The sequence below is a fragment of the Rhopalosiphum padi genome, chromosome 2, assembly GCF_020882245.1.
Source record: "Rhopalosiphum padi isolate XX-2018 chromosome 2, ASM2088224v1, whole genome shotgun sequence".
Classification (NCBI taxonomy): Eukaryota; Metazoa; Arthropoda; class Insecta; order Hemiptera; family Aphididae; genus Rhopalosiphum; species Rhopalosiphum padi.
The window spans coordinates 47,637,018-47,654,053 of NC_083598.1; the positions used below are offsets into that span (position 1 = coordinate 47,637,018).

Sequence of the window (17,036 nt, forward strand, 5' to 3'; positions counted from 1 at the left end):
ATTATTTTTAATTTAAATGAGAGAAATCGCACCGAAAATAACGCTAATCTATTACTACTGTTCGTCTTAAAATACTTAAAATAATTAAAAACCTCTGTTTATATTATTATAAATACTATTAATATTTAAAAATAATTTGAATTTAGCCTTAACCCCCCCAAAAAAAATATCCTGGGTACACCCCTATTTATCTATATCGGCATTTGATCAACCATAGGTGAACTTAGCTGTACAATTTTATGGTTTATGCACGTACAATGAAATAATAAATATAATATATAGTATGTGTATACTACAAGTCTACAGTCAAATGTTATATTATTTTCTTTACATTTTTTTCGCAACAAATAATGCTTATTTATATTATATACTTACAATATTATAATATGTATTATGTATGACCTGGTACACACATAGGTGGATATAATATATTTGCAGACAATGATATTGTAAGATAATTCATTTAAATTTAAATTCTAATAAGCAATTTATGAAGAACCTTGTATTAAATGTTCAAAAACTTTAACAAAGCAAAACAATTTTTAACATTGTACACAGAAAAACTACTGTAAAAAAATTAAAAATTAAAAATATCTATAAATATTAAATAGCTTAAAAATAGATACGATTTTAGATATCGATTTTGTCAAATACTTAACAAACATAAGTACAAAGTACTTTTTTTGTACATTGGCACATTGCACATTATAAATATTAACGATATTTTAAAATAAGTAAAAATATTTTGTGTATAATATAATCTTATTATATGTGACCACTTTAATAATCAAAGGTCAAATACAGTTTGTATACCAAAATAACTGTTGTATATTTAACATAAAATGTTAAGAAATTTGAAAATTAATAAATATATCAAAATAAGTTACCGTCAATTTTAATTACAATTTAAACTTGAAATACACGCTTTAATGTATTATTAATAATAATCTGGCCGTATTAATATACTATTTATCTAATGTCTTTGGTTGTCATAGATTCAATTTTTATTTGTAAATTGGATTTGATATTTTGAGTCAGTACGATATCACAAAGCGAACAAGTTCTCTGAACCTATAGTGATATATTGCAATTCATAGTAATCAATCTATTTATTTCATATTATTTATCTATTTTCTTACCAAAAAATGGATGACGAAAGTGCGATGATCTTGACACCAGAAGATTTGAAATTTTTAAACTTACTGGACGAAGATTTGACATTAACAGCCGCCGAGCACACGTCATCAGATTTAACGATGCCAGTGATTTATTTTGAGGGGAATACAGACGAAACACCTGAGACGTCATACTCGGATGCATCTAATGATGAGCGTCTTTCGACGGAATCGCAAGAATTCGCGGATGATTCATCGGATGAACACCAACACATCGAGTACATCATGCCGATGACGCGTCCCATTGGAAACGTACCAGAACTGTATACTACATCTGTAATAAACGTAGAGATTCGAATACCGGAAATCGAACATCGCAATACTCAGATTCCGCCGACGACCGATTTGCCCAATAGAACACCTAATACTAGACGAGCGCCGACTACGTGCAATTTGTTAAAGTTCTCGATGACGGTGGCTTTCCCTGCACAGTGCGTCGAGGACGATTCGTCCACGTCAGTGTTCATCGCTGAGATAGACGAGAGCCATTTTCCACCGATTCCGTTGAAGCTTAAAAACGCGTCAGAACTAGCCGATGCGCTACGAGCATCAGCTATACGGAGCTCGTTGAAGCTACCGATGACGGTTGTTTTTATGCGTCAACATGAAAAAATCATATCAACATATTTCTTCGGCGGCAGTAGTACAGCACAAATAGTCATCGTCGATACTGGGAATTTAGCTATCGACGAGGTCGAGGAATTCAGGCCTGCCTCGGAAATGATAATCGATGAAATCTGCGATTCTTCACCAATACACAGGCATATTGAAAACTTATCGATAGTACAGCGTCCGTGTACGCCATTAGCGGTACACTCCGGTGACGTCAATACGGAACTAGACGTCAACGAAAATGACGGCGTTGAAATAGCGTCAGCGACGACGATAGAAGTAGCGCCGGTCGACGAAGATAAACCACCACCTATTCGGCGTAAGTCGCTCCTTGCACGAATAAGGCGGCAAATTCTTAAATTTGGCAGGAGACTGTTTGTTGTGGTGTGAAGTCGACTAAGCGCAGGACGCAGACGAGTAAGTCTGAATGGATTCCGTCTTAAAAAAGTATTATTATATACCAATAAAATACTCTCTTGTATATGGTATGTCTATATCAAGGTATGTTTATCAAGTGCTTAAAATATTTGATCTAAGTTGTTGTTTATAAAAAAAAAGTTTGAATAGCTAGTGATTTTTGTAGGTTCCTTAGTAACAAAACATTTACTTATTCAATTAACTGGTATGTATATAATATATATCATATCAAAAAAAAAAAAAAATTGAGCTTAACATTATTTATTGTTAGCTATTTCTTATCAATATTTTGTAAGCATTTGAATCACAATTGTTGTTGTATGATTATTCTATTATGCTTGTAAATATTGTGTGGTTTGAACTTTGAATATTTCATTGTAAAGTTGATTCTCTTCTGTTAGTTATGTTTATCAAGTGTTTAATAAATTTGATCCAAGCTGTTGCTTAAAAAAATTCAGAAGAGTTAGTGTTTTTGTATATTGCTTAGTTGCAAAACATTTACTAATTTAATTAACTGGTATGCATATCATATCAAAAAAAAAAAAAAAATTGAGCTTAACATTGTTAGTTTTCTTGTTAGCTAATTCTTATCAATATTTATTAAGCACTTGAATACCGCTAATCACAATTGTTGTTGTATGATCATCCTATTATACTTGTAAATATTGTTTAGATTGAATATTTCGTTGAATAACTTATTCTCTTCTAGTAAATTATCTTGAGATTTGCACCAAATGTTTACACTAATATTTTAGTTACACACACAATTTTGAGAATTGTAAAGACATTACTTTTATGAACATCAAATTAAAATTATTAGCTACTTAAAAAACCTTGAAATTCTAGAACAAAGCACATCTAAGGTTGTCAAATTCTTATTTGAAATAACATCCAAAATAGATCGATGAAACATTTTATTGATATTTTATCAAAAATAAATTTTATAAAAATTCGGAAAATTAGTAGGTTATTTGGTACCTATTTAGAAATTTTAAAACACGAATCATTGTACTTAATTTCAAAAATAGTAATATATACTTGACATTTGCTACAAAAATTGAATTAAAATTTTCAACAGTCATGATAGATTATCTTGAAATTTGCACCATATATTTACACTAATTTGAATAACAAATACAATTTACAAAATTATAATTGTATTTCGTAATAAACAAATTATAAAAATTAAGAATTAAAATTCAAAATTTTATAATTTGTGAAATTAAAGTGTAAAATAAGTATTTCTCCTAAATTAATTTTTGAAATTTTATTTTAATTTAAAAATACTTATAGATACATACAATTTGCGACGAAAAACATTAAATTATACATAAATATTCAACATTTTCAATACTGTTTTTAGTTCTTCAGAGCCATACTAGATTATCTTGAAATTTGCACCAACATTTTACACGAATAATTCAATCACAAATACAGTTTTTAAAATTGAATTTACCACATTTTATAATAATCTGAAAAATAAGTATTTCTCGTAACATAATTTTCGAAATAAATTGTACTCTATTTCAAAAATAACGTGGCAGCATTATTTTATTGTACTTTCAAATTATAGTTTAATCTAACTATCTAAGTATAGTTAAATATAGCTAATTTCAGGTTTCTAATTATCAGCAAACAGCATTATTGAAAAAAGAAAGGGGCGAGCATGATTTACGGATAATAATGATTAATTATAATATATTACTACATTATTTAATTTTATATTGATGTCTACACGTCTACATAACTATTTTAATGATTCACTTTGTTTTATTTATAAACGTTTATTATTAATCTACATCTTCATTTAGTATTGAGCTCAGAATAATACTAAAAACAAAATACTAAAGCATACTGTCGTATAATATTATGTAGACAGTCATTAATATTATTGTATAAAATATACATAGAAATGTATAAATTAGATTAGTAAGTATGAACGTAAATAGGGGAAGGTTTAGGAGGGCTCAGCCCTCCCTGAGTCATCTTAAGCCCTCCCTAATATATTTTAATATATAGCTTATTTTATGATATCGTGTAGCGAATTTGTCCATGTCGTTCGTGTGTCATCGGTTTAAAAACAAACTGCAAAGCGACGACCAACAATATAATAATATAATATCTATACCTATATATTATTGTATTAAATCGAGTAATGCACTCGCGCCGTATAAGTTTACTGTCAGCGATTTGACGTAACGTTTATAATATATTCTGCAGATATTTCGATTGAAAACATGACAAAGCTTTTTAAACCCCCTCTGCTATTCCGATCGCCGAGAAATGTATAGTTAAAATAACGCGATCGGAAATAAAAATACACCTAACAGATCGGTGACGTTTGAACGCGCGTATAACATAAAGATATCATAAATGTAAGTATTTTTTTTTAACCAAGACATACAATACTATCACTTTCGATCGTCGCGGTTGACGTCTGGAGATTTTTTTTTTCGAGACCCGTTACTTCGCGTACGCATGCGATCGAAGAGATAACCTCGTCATCCACATTTTGATTACCATATTTTGTTCCACGTGCCCATGCTAAGTTTGGCGATTTCGTTTTCCTTCGAACGCCGTTCATAGACACTGAAATTTGCGAAAAGATTTCTGGCTATATTATAATAATATGTGTTATTGAGAATTCAGACACTATGCGAAGTGTGCACTTCAATACTATATACATTATACATCGTAGTAAATATGTGTGCTCGTCTTAAAACTTTAATGAATTACAACTCCAATCATTTTTTTTTTAATAATTTACGATTTTTTATCGGACTTAGACACAATAAGATACAATTATGTTTGTTGTATTTTCTTCGACTGGAATTTTTCAGCGGTGGTCAGAAAGTGCAAAGTGATGCAGTCGTGATGAGGGAGCTTTCTATGAAGACATAATAATATAATATACCATTTTGCTGTGTTACATAATATTATTTCACACGGTTTCCGCTCTGTCTGGTCTCTGGACAACGGCTCATTAAATCGGAGTGTTTAAGGAGGGACTACTGTTCGATCTGGTAAAAATTACATTTTAACTTCGTGTGTCTACTTATGTATATTTGATGAATTTCTTCAGTTTTCGTTTGTCGATATAATTTTTAAATTGCAGTTCATTTTTGATCGTAACTATATAGTATATTAAATAAGCCTCAGTCGGTTTCACGCGTTTGTTCATTAAATTTAAATAACTAAAATATTACACGTTTTGACTTCAATTTAGTCAGTATATATCTGTTTTCGAAATAAATATCTAAAAATTTTGTATCGTGACGTTTTATTTTTTCTCACTGTATTCTAAACGTATTCTTAAATATACCGCAACTGTACGCGTAATATTAAATATTATCGATGTGTTCCAAGCCTTTTAATTTATATTTCGAATTAAAACGTCCTTCGTGTAAAAATATCAGCATACGGACTCGCGGGCCTGCAGGTTCCACGCGGCGGCGCATTACCGTTAACGCAATATATTATTATACTTTTGGCGCCGCGTTTATAATAAATAATGACGTCTTTCTCTCGCATTATCGTGTCCGTGTGTATAATATATCTCATGTACGTTACACATCAAATAAATATGTGCGCATAAACACGCGCGCAGTTCGCATATATATTATACAGGTATGATATAATATCACGTTATTATCGTATCGCCCGTAGTTCGCCCGTTTATTATTATTCAGTCCGCGGAATTCGCACGCGGTCTCGGCCCCGCGGCCAAACGATTGCAGTTGTTTTCACCGTCGTGGCGACGATGACGACGACGACATTCACGCGAAAATATGTTGATTTTTCTATACGTATACGCGGCGGATAATATTATATAGGTACTTTTATATATATTTTTTACGGCGGTCGTGAAAAACACTCGCAGACCCGCACTCGATAAACGGCGAGTGGAGGGTTGGGGGGGGTGGCGGGTTTGCGAACGAGGACGGGACAGACTATATACGCATATCGCATTACCCCCGCACACACGCACTAGTTCACACCGGCAAACATACATATATATATATATATATATATACACGTGGTATGATATATAATATAATATGCGAATAATATAATAATACAGTGTGTGTCTGCGCGTCATTGTCGTGGTGGTCGTCGACTTAATGCAGACATAAAAGAAGAAAACGGGGAAAAATACTTTTGTACACAGCGCACATATATATATATATATATATATATATATAATAGTGTGCGCCGAGTGCGCGTGTGTGATCGTACGTGTCGGGAAAATAAAAAAATAAAAAAAAAATATGAAAGAAAAACACTTTGCGCCTGTGGTGGTGGTGGTGGTGCGAAAGACCGGTGCTCACTCGTATATATATAATACGTCGTCGTCGTACGCGATTTGAATTTCTAACCGGCGGCTGGTCCGACTGCACAGAGGGTGTTTATATACATATTGATAGATATATATATATACACACGTATATGGCCGCCGTTGAACGATGCATTTTGTGTTTTATGGGAAAATACACACGCGCACATATACCACCTACTCTGTGTCGCCACCGCAACAATCTACTTAACTTATCCGACGCGCGCGCGCGCGCACACACACACACGCACACACGCACACACGCACACGCGGAATACTCGATGAGGGAAGGAAATAGGAGTCTGCCGCCGCCACGCGTTGGGTGTCGACACTTTTAACAGAATTGCTTTCCGACTGCCGAACGCCAAGCGCGCTATAGCAGAGCGTCTGTGTGTGCGTGTCGGGCATTTTTTTCTCTTTCTTCTTCTTTTTATACACACACATACGTACCTATATATGTGCGCGCGCGCGTGTGTGTGTGTACGTGCGGACGCGATTTTTTATCGCCCAACACATTACGCGCAGGCCTCCGGGGCTATTTGTCCTGTCGGTCGGTTCGCCGCCGATCCATTTAATATAACGTCCCGGGGTGGTGTCGTTGCCAATTTCCTACATTATTCAATAAGCCCTCTACCGGGACAGTGAGTTAACGTGTGCGTGCTAGGCGTTTCTATACACAATATCACATATACACTCGCCTTCACACACACACACATATATATATATATGTGTAAATGCACACACACATATATATATATATATGTGTGTGCATTTACAGACGTAAAAAACTATATACCGACCTGCGATCATTCGATTAGTCCATGAATATGTATTTCACGGCCACTGTATATATAGAAACGGTTTTTTGTGACGGTAAAAAAGATTTATGTGGCTGTATAAAAATACGTTTGACCTCTGACGCTCCCGTTTAACGTAAGTGTCTGGCAGTGCCGTTTCCCTGAACACGGAAAATTAATAAAATCTCACTGAGTGACAAGTTTTGTTCTAATCCTATAATCTATATATTATATAGTCGAGTATATATAAAGTACGCAGAGTAACTCTTATTCCTTCGTCGTATACCCGTTGCGGTGGCTAGGAATAGTTCTTAGCGCTGTGTGACAAATAGATCGGAAAATAATATTACGTATACGTGATACGATTATACTATAATATTATCATTTATGATTAGGCACACGATAATAGTGTATATAGTATATATTATCATTATTATTATAAAATACCAGCGAACGCAGCACGCATTGTTTATTTTATCGATGGTCACTTAATAATAGCGATATTTATAAACGTGATGATTTATAATAAAATTATACACATTGTATAATCTAATTTTCTAAAATTAGGTTCGTTTTAGAAAAAAACGTTTTTATACCCTCGTCTTTCAGTATTTTTTTTTTTCAATGATACGATAACAAGATCAACCCTTATGTTTTATAATAATGAACAAGATGTCTTAGTTGAAAAAATATTTACGTTATCTACTAATTCAATTGATTCAATCGTAAAATCATAATCATAAGGCATAACTGTATTAAAACAAAATTAATAATGAAATAATTTTAATATTCGTCATCATTCATCTGATCTTCTGTTTATCATATTTTCAATTCATATAGTCAGTATAGTATCTACACTATAATCGAATACATTTTTGATAGATTAATAAAATATTGTTTTATAAGAGTATCTGTATGTTTTAAGTATCCGGTTCATCCGTTGGAAAAATTAACAATAGTTATTAAAAATATCTCGAGAACCCACCCCCTATAGTATTGCATTATAGGTTAGGTCATGTACAACGATCACGTCTAGATTAATTCTTAAATTGGACGTGTTTGTCTTATCTTTATACGGATGTTATCGATACGTTTTTCACTCTGAATTATTACGGCTTATGTATAAATAAAATAATATTAAATTTATCTTGAATAATATGTAAAATATTATACAATATAAGTATATTACGTATGACATATGTAGGTCACGCGGTGTATTTGCATACCGGAAGCATGTATTATAGCAGTCGCAGTTATCACGAGCTTAACACGTCATTGGAACCCAAACGCGCGTCAAAAGACTCCGAAAGGGGGAAGGTGGATGTGAGGGCACATATATATATTATATAAGACCGAGTGTAGACACAGAAAGAGTATAGCGACTTACGCTCGCAAAACGCTACTACGCATTATATATATATATATATTGTATGGAAATACACGATGCCGATTGGGAAATATGATAATGCGGCTTTTGATACCGGTGTATCATGATGTGTGTGTGGAAAAGTGTGAAAATCGGTACAAAACTACAGAAGGTACAGTTGTTGGATGTGAAGTGGCAAGATGAGTATAGCGCCTTTTCTTTATGCGACGATCGACATTCGAATTTGATCATGTCAATCTTAAATCGTATTGGTACACATTTATCCGTATAAACGTAAGACATCTACAAACTTTATATATTATTATACACGCGAATAGCGTTTCGATTATGTATCGTGATCCAACGGCATTTTTATAATATTACAATTATTATAATGCCGACACAACGTTCGTATTAATTTTTAATTAATCGTGTTCTGTACAGTATACTTTACTACTATCGTAATATTTTATACTGCATAAGTAATTATAAGTTATAACAGTAAATATTTTTGAGAATCAAATCAAATTTGTTTCCATGTCTTATAATAATGATGTTTTTATTTAATTTATATGAAAATATTTTATACATTTTAAAAATGTATATTATCACTTTCATAAAACTAGTTATATAATAGTTTATTTATTTATTAATAGGTACAATTTAAACGAAATGTTAATAATATTTTTAAAACTATTTTATATCAAAGATATAATTAGTTAATAATAATAATAATAATAATAATAGCTAGGTTAATAATAAGTTTCCAATAAAAAAGATGAAAAAATTGTTTTTTCCTGGGAATAAAGTAGCATTAAACATAAGTGATTATACATCGCAAGCTATGTAGAAATGTTTTTTTTACGACTAACATACACATTTATTGAGATAATAGTGAAAAATACCCTTTATACTGTCCTACATTGGTATACTTTGATCGTTCAGCGAATGCACGCAAAGCTGTATATCTTTACACCCCAATACGTCGTATGGGCAACTACTATTGTTCGCTAGCGTAGGCACTTTATAACTTTTGTCGTCCACCGAAATCGATTTTTATTTCACTCTTTTGATTTGAGCAAAGTATGAAAGGTCGTTCTTGCTAAAAATATCAAAATAAAATGAATTCGAATACTCGTAGCTGATGTAATTTTTACAATAATTTACAACATTATTGTAATACATAAATTATCATAAAGGTATTGTGTTTTATAAACTCGTGCGTAATATAATAGTATGTTAGTTACTTATTTTAAAATGGATACTATCTGAGTTATAAATTTAAAAAATAATACATACTAACATACTAATCTATACATATTGTTATAGCATTGTAATCGAGAAGGTCTGGTGCCACATATATAAATTTATATTTTTTTTCATAGAAGCTTAACATTTACTTTTGTAATCCTTGATAACATGTAGTGCAAATTTAATCGGATTCGTCCGCTGTCATCCTTATTGTTCATACAAAAAACATTATTTTAATTATTATTATTACAAAATATACGTACTAGACACAATTATTAAACTTGGTTTTAAAGTACAATATACTTAACATTGTGGTTTTCTCCGTTTTCTGTAAACAACTTCTGAACATAATCCGTTTAAAAAATTCATTACATTTTTGAATTAAGTAAAAATGAACGTCTAATAATATTAAAATGTAAATGGATAGGTAACAATTATTTATAATAATACTTTAAATTTTTATACTACTATTGGTTCCAACATCACAAAATACAAAATAAATACGTACAATATAAGTATTTTAATGTTTTAAAATTAATTTGCGTACCAATAAAAATAAACTGCAACTTACATCCTGATAATATGCTTTAGTTAAATGTAAAGTCATTGTTAAAAGTATTTAAAATGTTTTTTTTTTATTGCTATTTATATTGTTGTGTATTTATAGTGTATCAACTAAGAAACTAATTATTTTGAGACAGTTTAGCTTAATATAGTTTAAATATTTAAAAAATAAAATTACAATTATTCTTTTTTGTGATTAACCAAAAAAATTATATAATAAAATAAATCGTTCAAAAATTCAACTAATGAAAATTCTTGAAGATCATAGATTATCACCGTGACAAATCGTATCGTCGACGTCGTGGTCAACATTCAAACATTTGTTCATAGTTTTTAAGTAATACTATAACGATATATGCGATGTATTTTCCTTAAAATATATTATTATTATTTTTGACTTGGTGGTTTGTTTTAAGTTTATTGAATTAAGTATGAAAAACTAAATAAACTTAAAAGCTCGTTAGCTGCAACTCGACGATTGAACAAGTACCGTCAAATATTGTTATTTATAATATTATATGTGTGTGTGTATTTGGAAGTTGCAACAAGTCCAAGATCGGACAAACTACCATCGGCTAGGTGTCATCTGCGAATGTCGGTCGGGATTTGGGATATTCTCCGTGGTCGCCCTATACACATATACACCCTGCACGACTGCACCACCATCGCCGCAGTTATAGCGCGTTAACGACATAACGTCATTATATCGTCGCTGACACATAATGCGTTTGTGGACCCGAAAAGAGTTACGTTATTATATTATATTTTATTTCCAACATCGGCGGCGGTGACTAATGGTGGTTTATATATTCCCTTCGCCCTTCGCATGATGATATTATATTATTTAAAACGATTACCGCCGTTACAGAACCGCAAAATGTCGAAATCCGATGTAATTATATTTACATTTCTAAATAATAAATAACAAATAATAATAATAATAAAAAAAAAACAGAAACAGAAACGTCGGTCATCGTTTCGATTCGTTCAGGTTATGTGACTTTAAATAATCGAACCACGCGACCGAAAACAAATAACGAATTTTTAAAGAAACACGCCCGCTGCGCCACCCGACTGCAGTGTACAGACAACGAGCGCGTGTATAATAATATAATATAATAATATTATATACTATAATAAATATAAAATAACACAATATTCCACACTACCACCCGCCACTGACGTTCCACGCGCGCGTCCGGTTTAAAGATTTGGGGTTGAACTTCACCCTGTACACAATACGAACGATCGTAAAACGTTATTTATATATACACTCTAAAAATAATAGTGATTTCGTTTCGTTTTTTTTTTTTTTTAAAAAAAATATAAAATACTACTCTTTCGCATTTGGTCAACGGATCATTTGTTCCGGGTATCGCGACGAACGACTGCGCTGCGGTATATGATGACTATATGCCGCATGTACGTGTACAATAATAATAATGATAATATATATTATTATATGTACCCTCGCCGAGGGTTTATATACTGTGCAATACTTATATATACACTTATAATGGTCTTCCGCCGCGCCGTTAAGGGGGTAATATGTCTTGCGTACCGCGGTTGAACGCGGTAAAAATATAGGAATAAAAAAAACAATCGAAATTTGAAATTTAACTGTTCGGAATGAAACGCGTATCCGGTGAATACGATATAAATATATATTATTATAATATATTATAGCGGGAAAACGAATATCATGTAAACCCATAAAATAAATAACGTTCAAACGGATTGTGAAAAATATGATATTAAGCGGCGGCCGATCGAGTATAATATTATATTGTATCGTGTGACATTTGTATAGACACGCTTATAATATTTATATCATACATTAAACTCATGTTATATTAAAGTGCACGCGCGCGATCATAGATTTATGAACGAAGTAAATTTAATAACACTGTAAATCACAGACATTTTGGATATTTATATTTTCACTAGTTGCCGGTGTAATAATGTGGTTTAGTTAAACGTTTCGGAAATTGACGATGGACTCAAATGCAGAAATTTGGAGCACTATATCAACGGATATAATCGACTGACGACTACCCTATACGTATCATAATACTATACCGCGAATACCACATAATAATTTTCAGGCCGTCATAAAAGAATTGTACTTGAAAAAATTCGTGGCATTTCTCATTTCATATTTATTATACAAACAATACTGTTAAAAATATTGATCGGTTACAAAAATTACTAGGTTCACACAAACATGAGTTTTTTTTAATATTTAAATTATTATTATAGAGCATATTCGTCAAAAAATAAATAATGTAAATACTTGAAATTTTCACCAAATTTTTATATTAGCGTTATCTTATTTATGATTAAATTTTCAAAATACTTACTTTTTACTTTTTTTAAGCTATTCGGACAATTGAAAATTTCGATTTTTTTCGAAAAATTCGAAGTTTTTTTTTTTTGAAATGACTATAAAAAAACTTGCCAATCCAAAAAATCTTTAAAATTTAATACATGATTTATTATAAGTAATACTTATTGTAGTAAAAAAGAAATCAAAAATCGTTAGTTACAACTTTTGTTTATAAGCATTTAAAATTCAAATGTTTACAAAATATATCAAAATCGCGAAAATTTGCAAGGAAATTTGAAGTTGAAAATTCGTAAAATTTTTGCGATTTATACATAAGATTAAAAAACCTAATTCAAGGTTATCCATAAGTTTTGCTTCAAGTAATTGTAAAAAATAATTCTAGCGTCAATATAGAAAAAATTTTATGAGTATATGAAATTTAATTTTTTAGAAAATCGCGTAAAATAACGATATATTACAATTTAAATATAGGTGATCTTGATCGTGTTAACGAACGGTTGGTTAACACGAATCTGTACCCACTTTCATACACTTGTAAAAGCTCAATACTAAGAGTAATCGCTATATCAGAATTAACTAATGTAGAACAAATTAAACGTTTTATAAAGCACTAAACAGTTTACTTTACAATACAACAATATAACAGCTGGTTAAACAAAACTAGGTACAACGGCTGGACGCACGGAGCTGTCACAGACCGTCTATAGGTGCACCAAAAAACAATAACATTTAAAGGGTGTTGCCAAGCTAAAAATTGGAATTATTAAATCGATGGGTCCGTGGAAGGTCCAAGTTGCCTCTTGGCTATCCGGTATTGCTGGCTTACCAACAGCTCTCCTCTTCCCCTTAAATGTTTGCATTTTTCTGCGGTTTTCAGCCTGCTGCGCTTCTGTTTTCGGCTTCACCGCTGGCGGCACCTTTTCCGGTGGTGACTCCGCCGCCTTCCCGGGCATCACAAGCTGGGTCGTCTAGTCTGCACCGTTTTTGGTGCTGCCTGTGGCTGCAATTTTTTCGAGTTCGTTGTATTGAATTACCGAACTACACGCGCATTCATTGAGTAATTTTTTTCCGTGTGTATTACCGATCGACATCCGTTCACAAACCCCAAACCTACACTACCAAAATTTTCTATAAAAATAAATATAAGATTTCTTATTTATTACTGATAGTTTATAAAAATTATAAGATAGTTATTGTTATAAATTAACAATTATACAAACAGTCATATTAAATCCATACTATGGTTATAAACTGATGTATATTGTTTAATTTAATTTTATATATTGTGTGGTCGTAACACATAGTAACACATACCTAAAATAATTCAGATTTATGAATTCAAAAAAAATAATAATAATGATATGTTTTAAATAAAAAAAATAAATACTAATTTTATGCTAAGAGTAGAAACTTACAGAGGTTAAAAATATTTTTGCATATTTTTATAAACGATTACCTACATATTTTATAAAATATTCAAATTGAACCCCGTTATTGCTAATATTCTTTAATAAATATTATTTACCAGATATATTTTCATAATCCACTATTTTTGTATCGGCCAACTTGCTAGAGGAAATAAACGGTTTTTTGCAGCCATTATGTATGATAGTGCCATAAATCCTATTGCCAGCATTGTTTAAGATTTCAGAAAATACCCGACGAAAATATCAAGAATCAAAATAATGTTTAGTAATAACTAATAATAATTGTGCAGTATACTTTTGTCAACTAGTTACCTGGTTATTTATTAGCAACGCGTTCATTGTTTATAATTTCCGCTGTCGAATGGCCAGTATGGGTAATAATAGGCAGAGTATTTTTACTACACTATTATAATATTATAAAAATATAATATTTTACGTTTTATATAAGGGCAATATAGGGCAATAATAGACTATTCACGATAGATTAGGTACTACCTATTCCATAATCAATGCACAATAAAGGAATATTTTAAGTATACAAATATTACAAAATGCTTATGACATAAAACATATTATAATGTTATAACATTACAATGAGTGATGATAATAATTTTGAAAATTAATACCCATAGTTATTATTAAATAAAATAAGAAATATTAAAGTTAAAAATAGGATTCAAAATTATAAAAAATAATTTTATCTAATATTATGTACAATACCAACCGATACTGGCTTTAATTTACTATTTTATACTACAGATATTTTAGTAAAAATAATATCAGGTCAGTATATGTGGTGCCCCTAAATCCGTGGCTATGTTATTTGCTGCAGCCTACACCACTTACGTCTTAATTGGGGTCTGCATCCACGAACAACACTCCTGTAATATACATTTTGTATATTTAAATGTATTTAAAATTTTAATTAAACAATACATAATAAAAATTAAAAGTTCATTCATTATTGGGTTCTGTAAATTTTTTTGTATGATTTAAACTTCTAGGGATATATTGGCTAAAATTATTTGATATTGAGCTAATCATTTTTTTTTATTTATATGTTTATTTAGATACGTAACTATATATCTAATACGTTTAAATATTTTTTAAATAGAATAAATTGTTTTTATTTTCAGATGTGATGGTCGATGAACCCTTTATGGTAAATGGAATAAAATCCAGGAGGGTTATGTCTATATGTTTTAATTTAACAATAGGTTTTTTGTTTAAAAGCGAAACGAATACTTATATATATTGTTTTTAATGAATATAATAGATGGACAGCAACAAATTGAAAGACAATGATGAGCGGCTCGATGCGTATTTAGATTTTATGAATAACGTGACCGAATTGATCAGTATTGAAGAAGATATCGATGAAAACGAACTTGATAAATTGTTAGATACCGACGACAAATACGAAATATTCGACAGAGCTTTTAAAAAAATCGGAGATGACACAATTAATAAGCCACTTTATAAAAGCATTAAGGTAGACATAAAAAAGTTGTCAGTTGCAAAACATCAGTTGTTGGTTAAAGGGAGACAGGAGATTTATGAGAAAAATCTAAATCTGGACATCTACTCGACCACAATGGAGAATCGCGCCGATAATGAAATGTCCGACACTAAGGTAGAAAGGTTATCATTTAAGTACGTTTGGGAAGAGTTACGAAATCTGAAAAGTACTAAAGCATTTTGTGAACATTTGAAGGACAATCCAGACTTGGAAAAGCCAAAATATCTCGTAGACCTTGGCTTTTTCAACAATAATTATCATACAAGTAACAAGAAAAGGAAATCTTTAGCTTTACACGAAAAACATACAAGGTTATAGATTATAGGTTTGTTCTCGTTTCTAGTATTTCAATAAATCGACATCTATACGAGATGTTTTAGCTTTTCCAAACACTTGTCGCCTTTATTTACTTACCATAAAATTCTTTGGAATTATTGAGTTGTAACACATCTACTCGTACGTCCTCAAACACAACGTTTATCTACTTATGGGTTGTAAAAATTCCATCGGCACATTCCTCCTTCGCGGCTCAGTTGATTTACAGTCTTTCTTTTTCATGAGCTTTGGTCTATTTATAACCAAAAATAGACATTCTATCGGTTACCTCCTTTAATGATTTTGTTAAGTAATCAATTGCAATTTTACCTAACTATATTATATTGGTGGGAATTGCTGAAAACCATAATAACTATATTAACTGTTGTAAAAAAATAAATATATTTAGTCTTAAACTTTGAATTGTAAATAATAAAAAAAAAAAATTCGAAGTATTCAATATTAATTATTTTGTCCGTAGTCGGATTATGCAATATCATGATTTTTTGTTGACAAATTTGTCAAAAACGTCAACAATTAACATCAATGAGTTAAATAGTAATACTATAATATGTACCTAATGTGTTAAACTACATTTCAGTGGTTAATTATTTTATTGAGTTAATAGAAAGTAATAGAATAAATAAAGTCGCATTAATTAACAGTGCCTATTAAATTGCATGTTACAAAAAGTTGTAACATACTGTAGATGCAGTGAAGTTTACATATTTTATATAATAATATTTTTTAATTGATATTTTATACATTTTCTATTACCTATTGTAGTTTGATTCCAATAACTGTTGTTTCATTTGTTGTTTGTTCTATAATATTAATATACCTAATAATGTTTACCTACGTAGATTTAATTTATTATTGTCAGCGTGTAACTAAACTAACCTAAGTAAAGTTT

At 30.8% G+C, this 17,036-nt stretch overlaps 1 protein-coding gene across 1 annotated transcript; it reads left to right on the forward strand.

The window, feature by feature from the left end:
• The first annotated feature begins 1,754 nt into the window (after positions 1-1,754).
• Positions 1,755-16,126, forward strand: LOC132918980 (uncharacterized). Its single transcript, XM_060980333.1, has 3 exons — positions 1,755-2,106; positions 15,426-15,451; positions 15,566-16,126. Exons 1-3 carry the CDS (start codon positions 1,755-1,757, stop codon positions 16,124-16,126), a joined length of 939 nt encoding a protein of 312 aa, XP_060836316.1.
• The last annotated feature ends 910 nt before the right edge of the window (positions 16,127-17,036 follow it).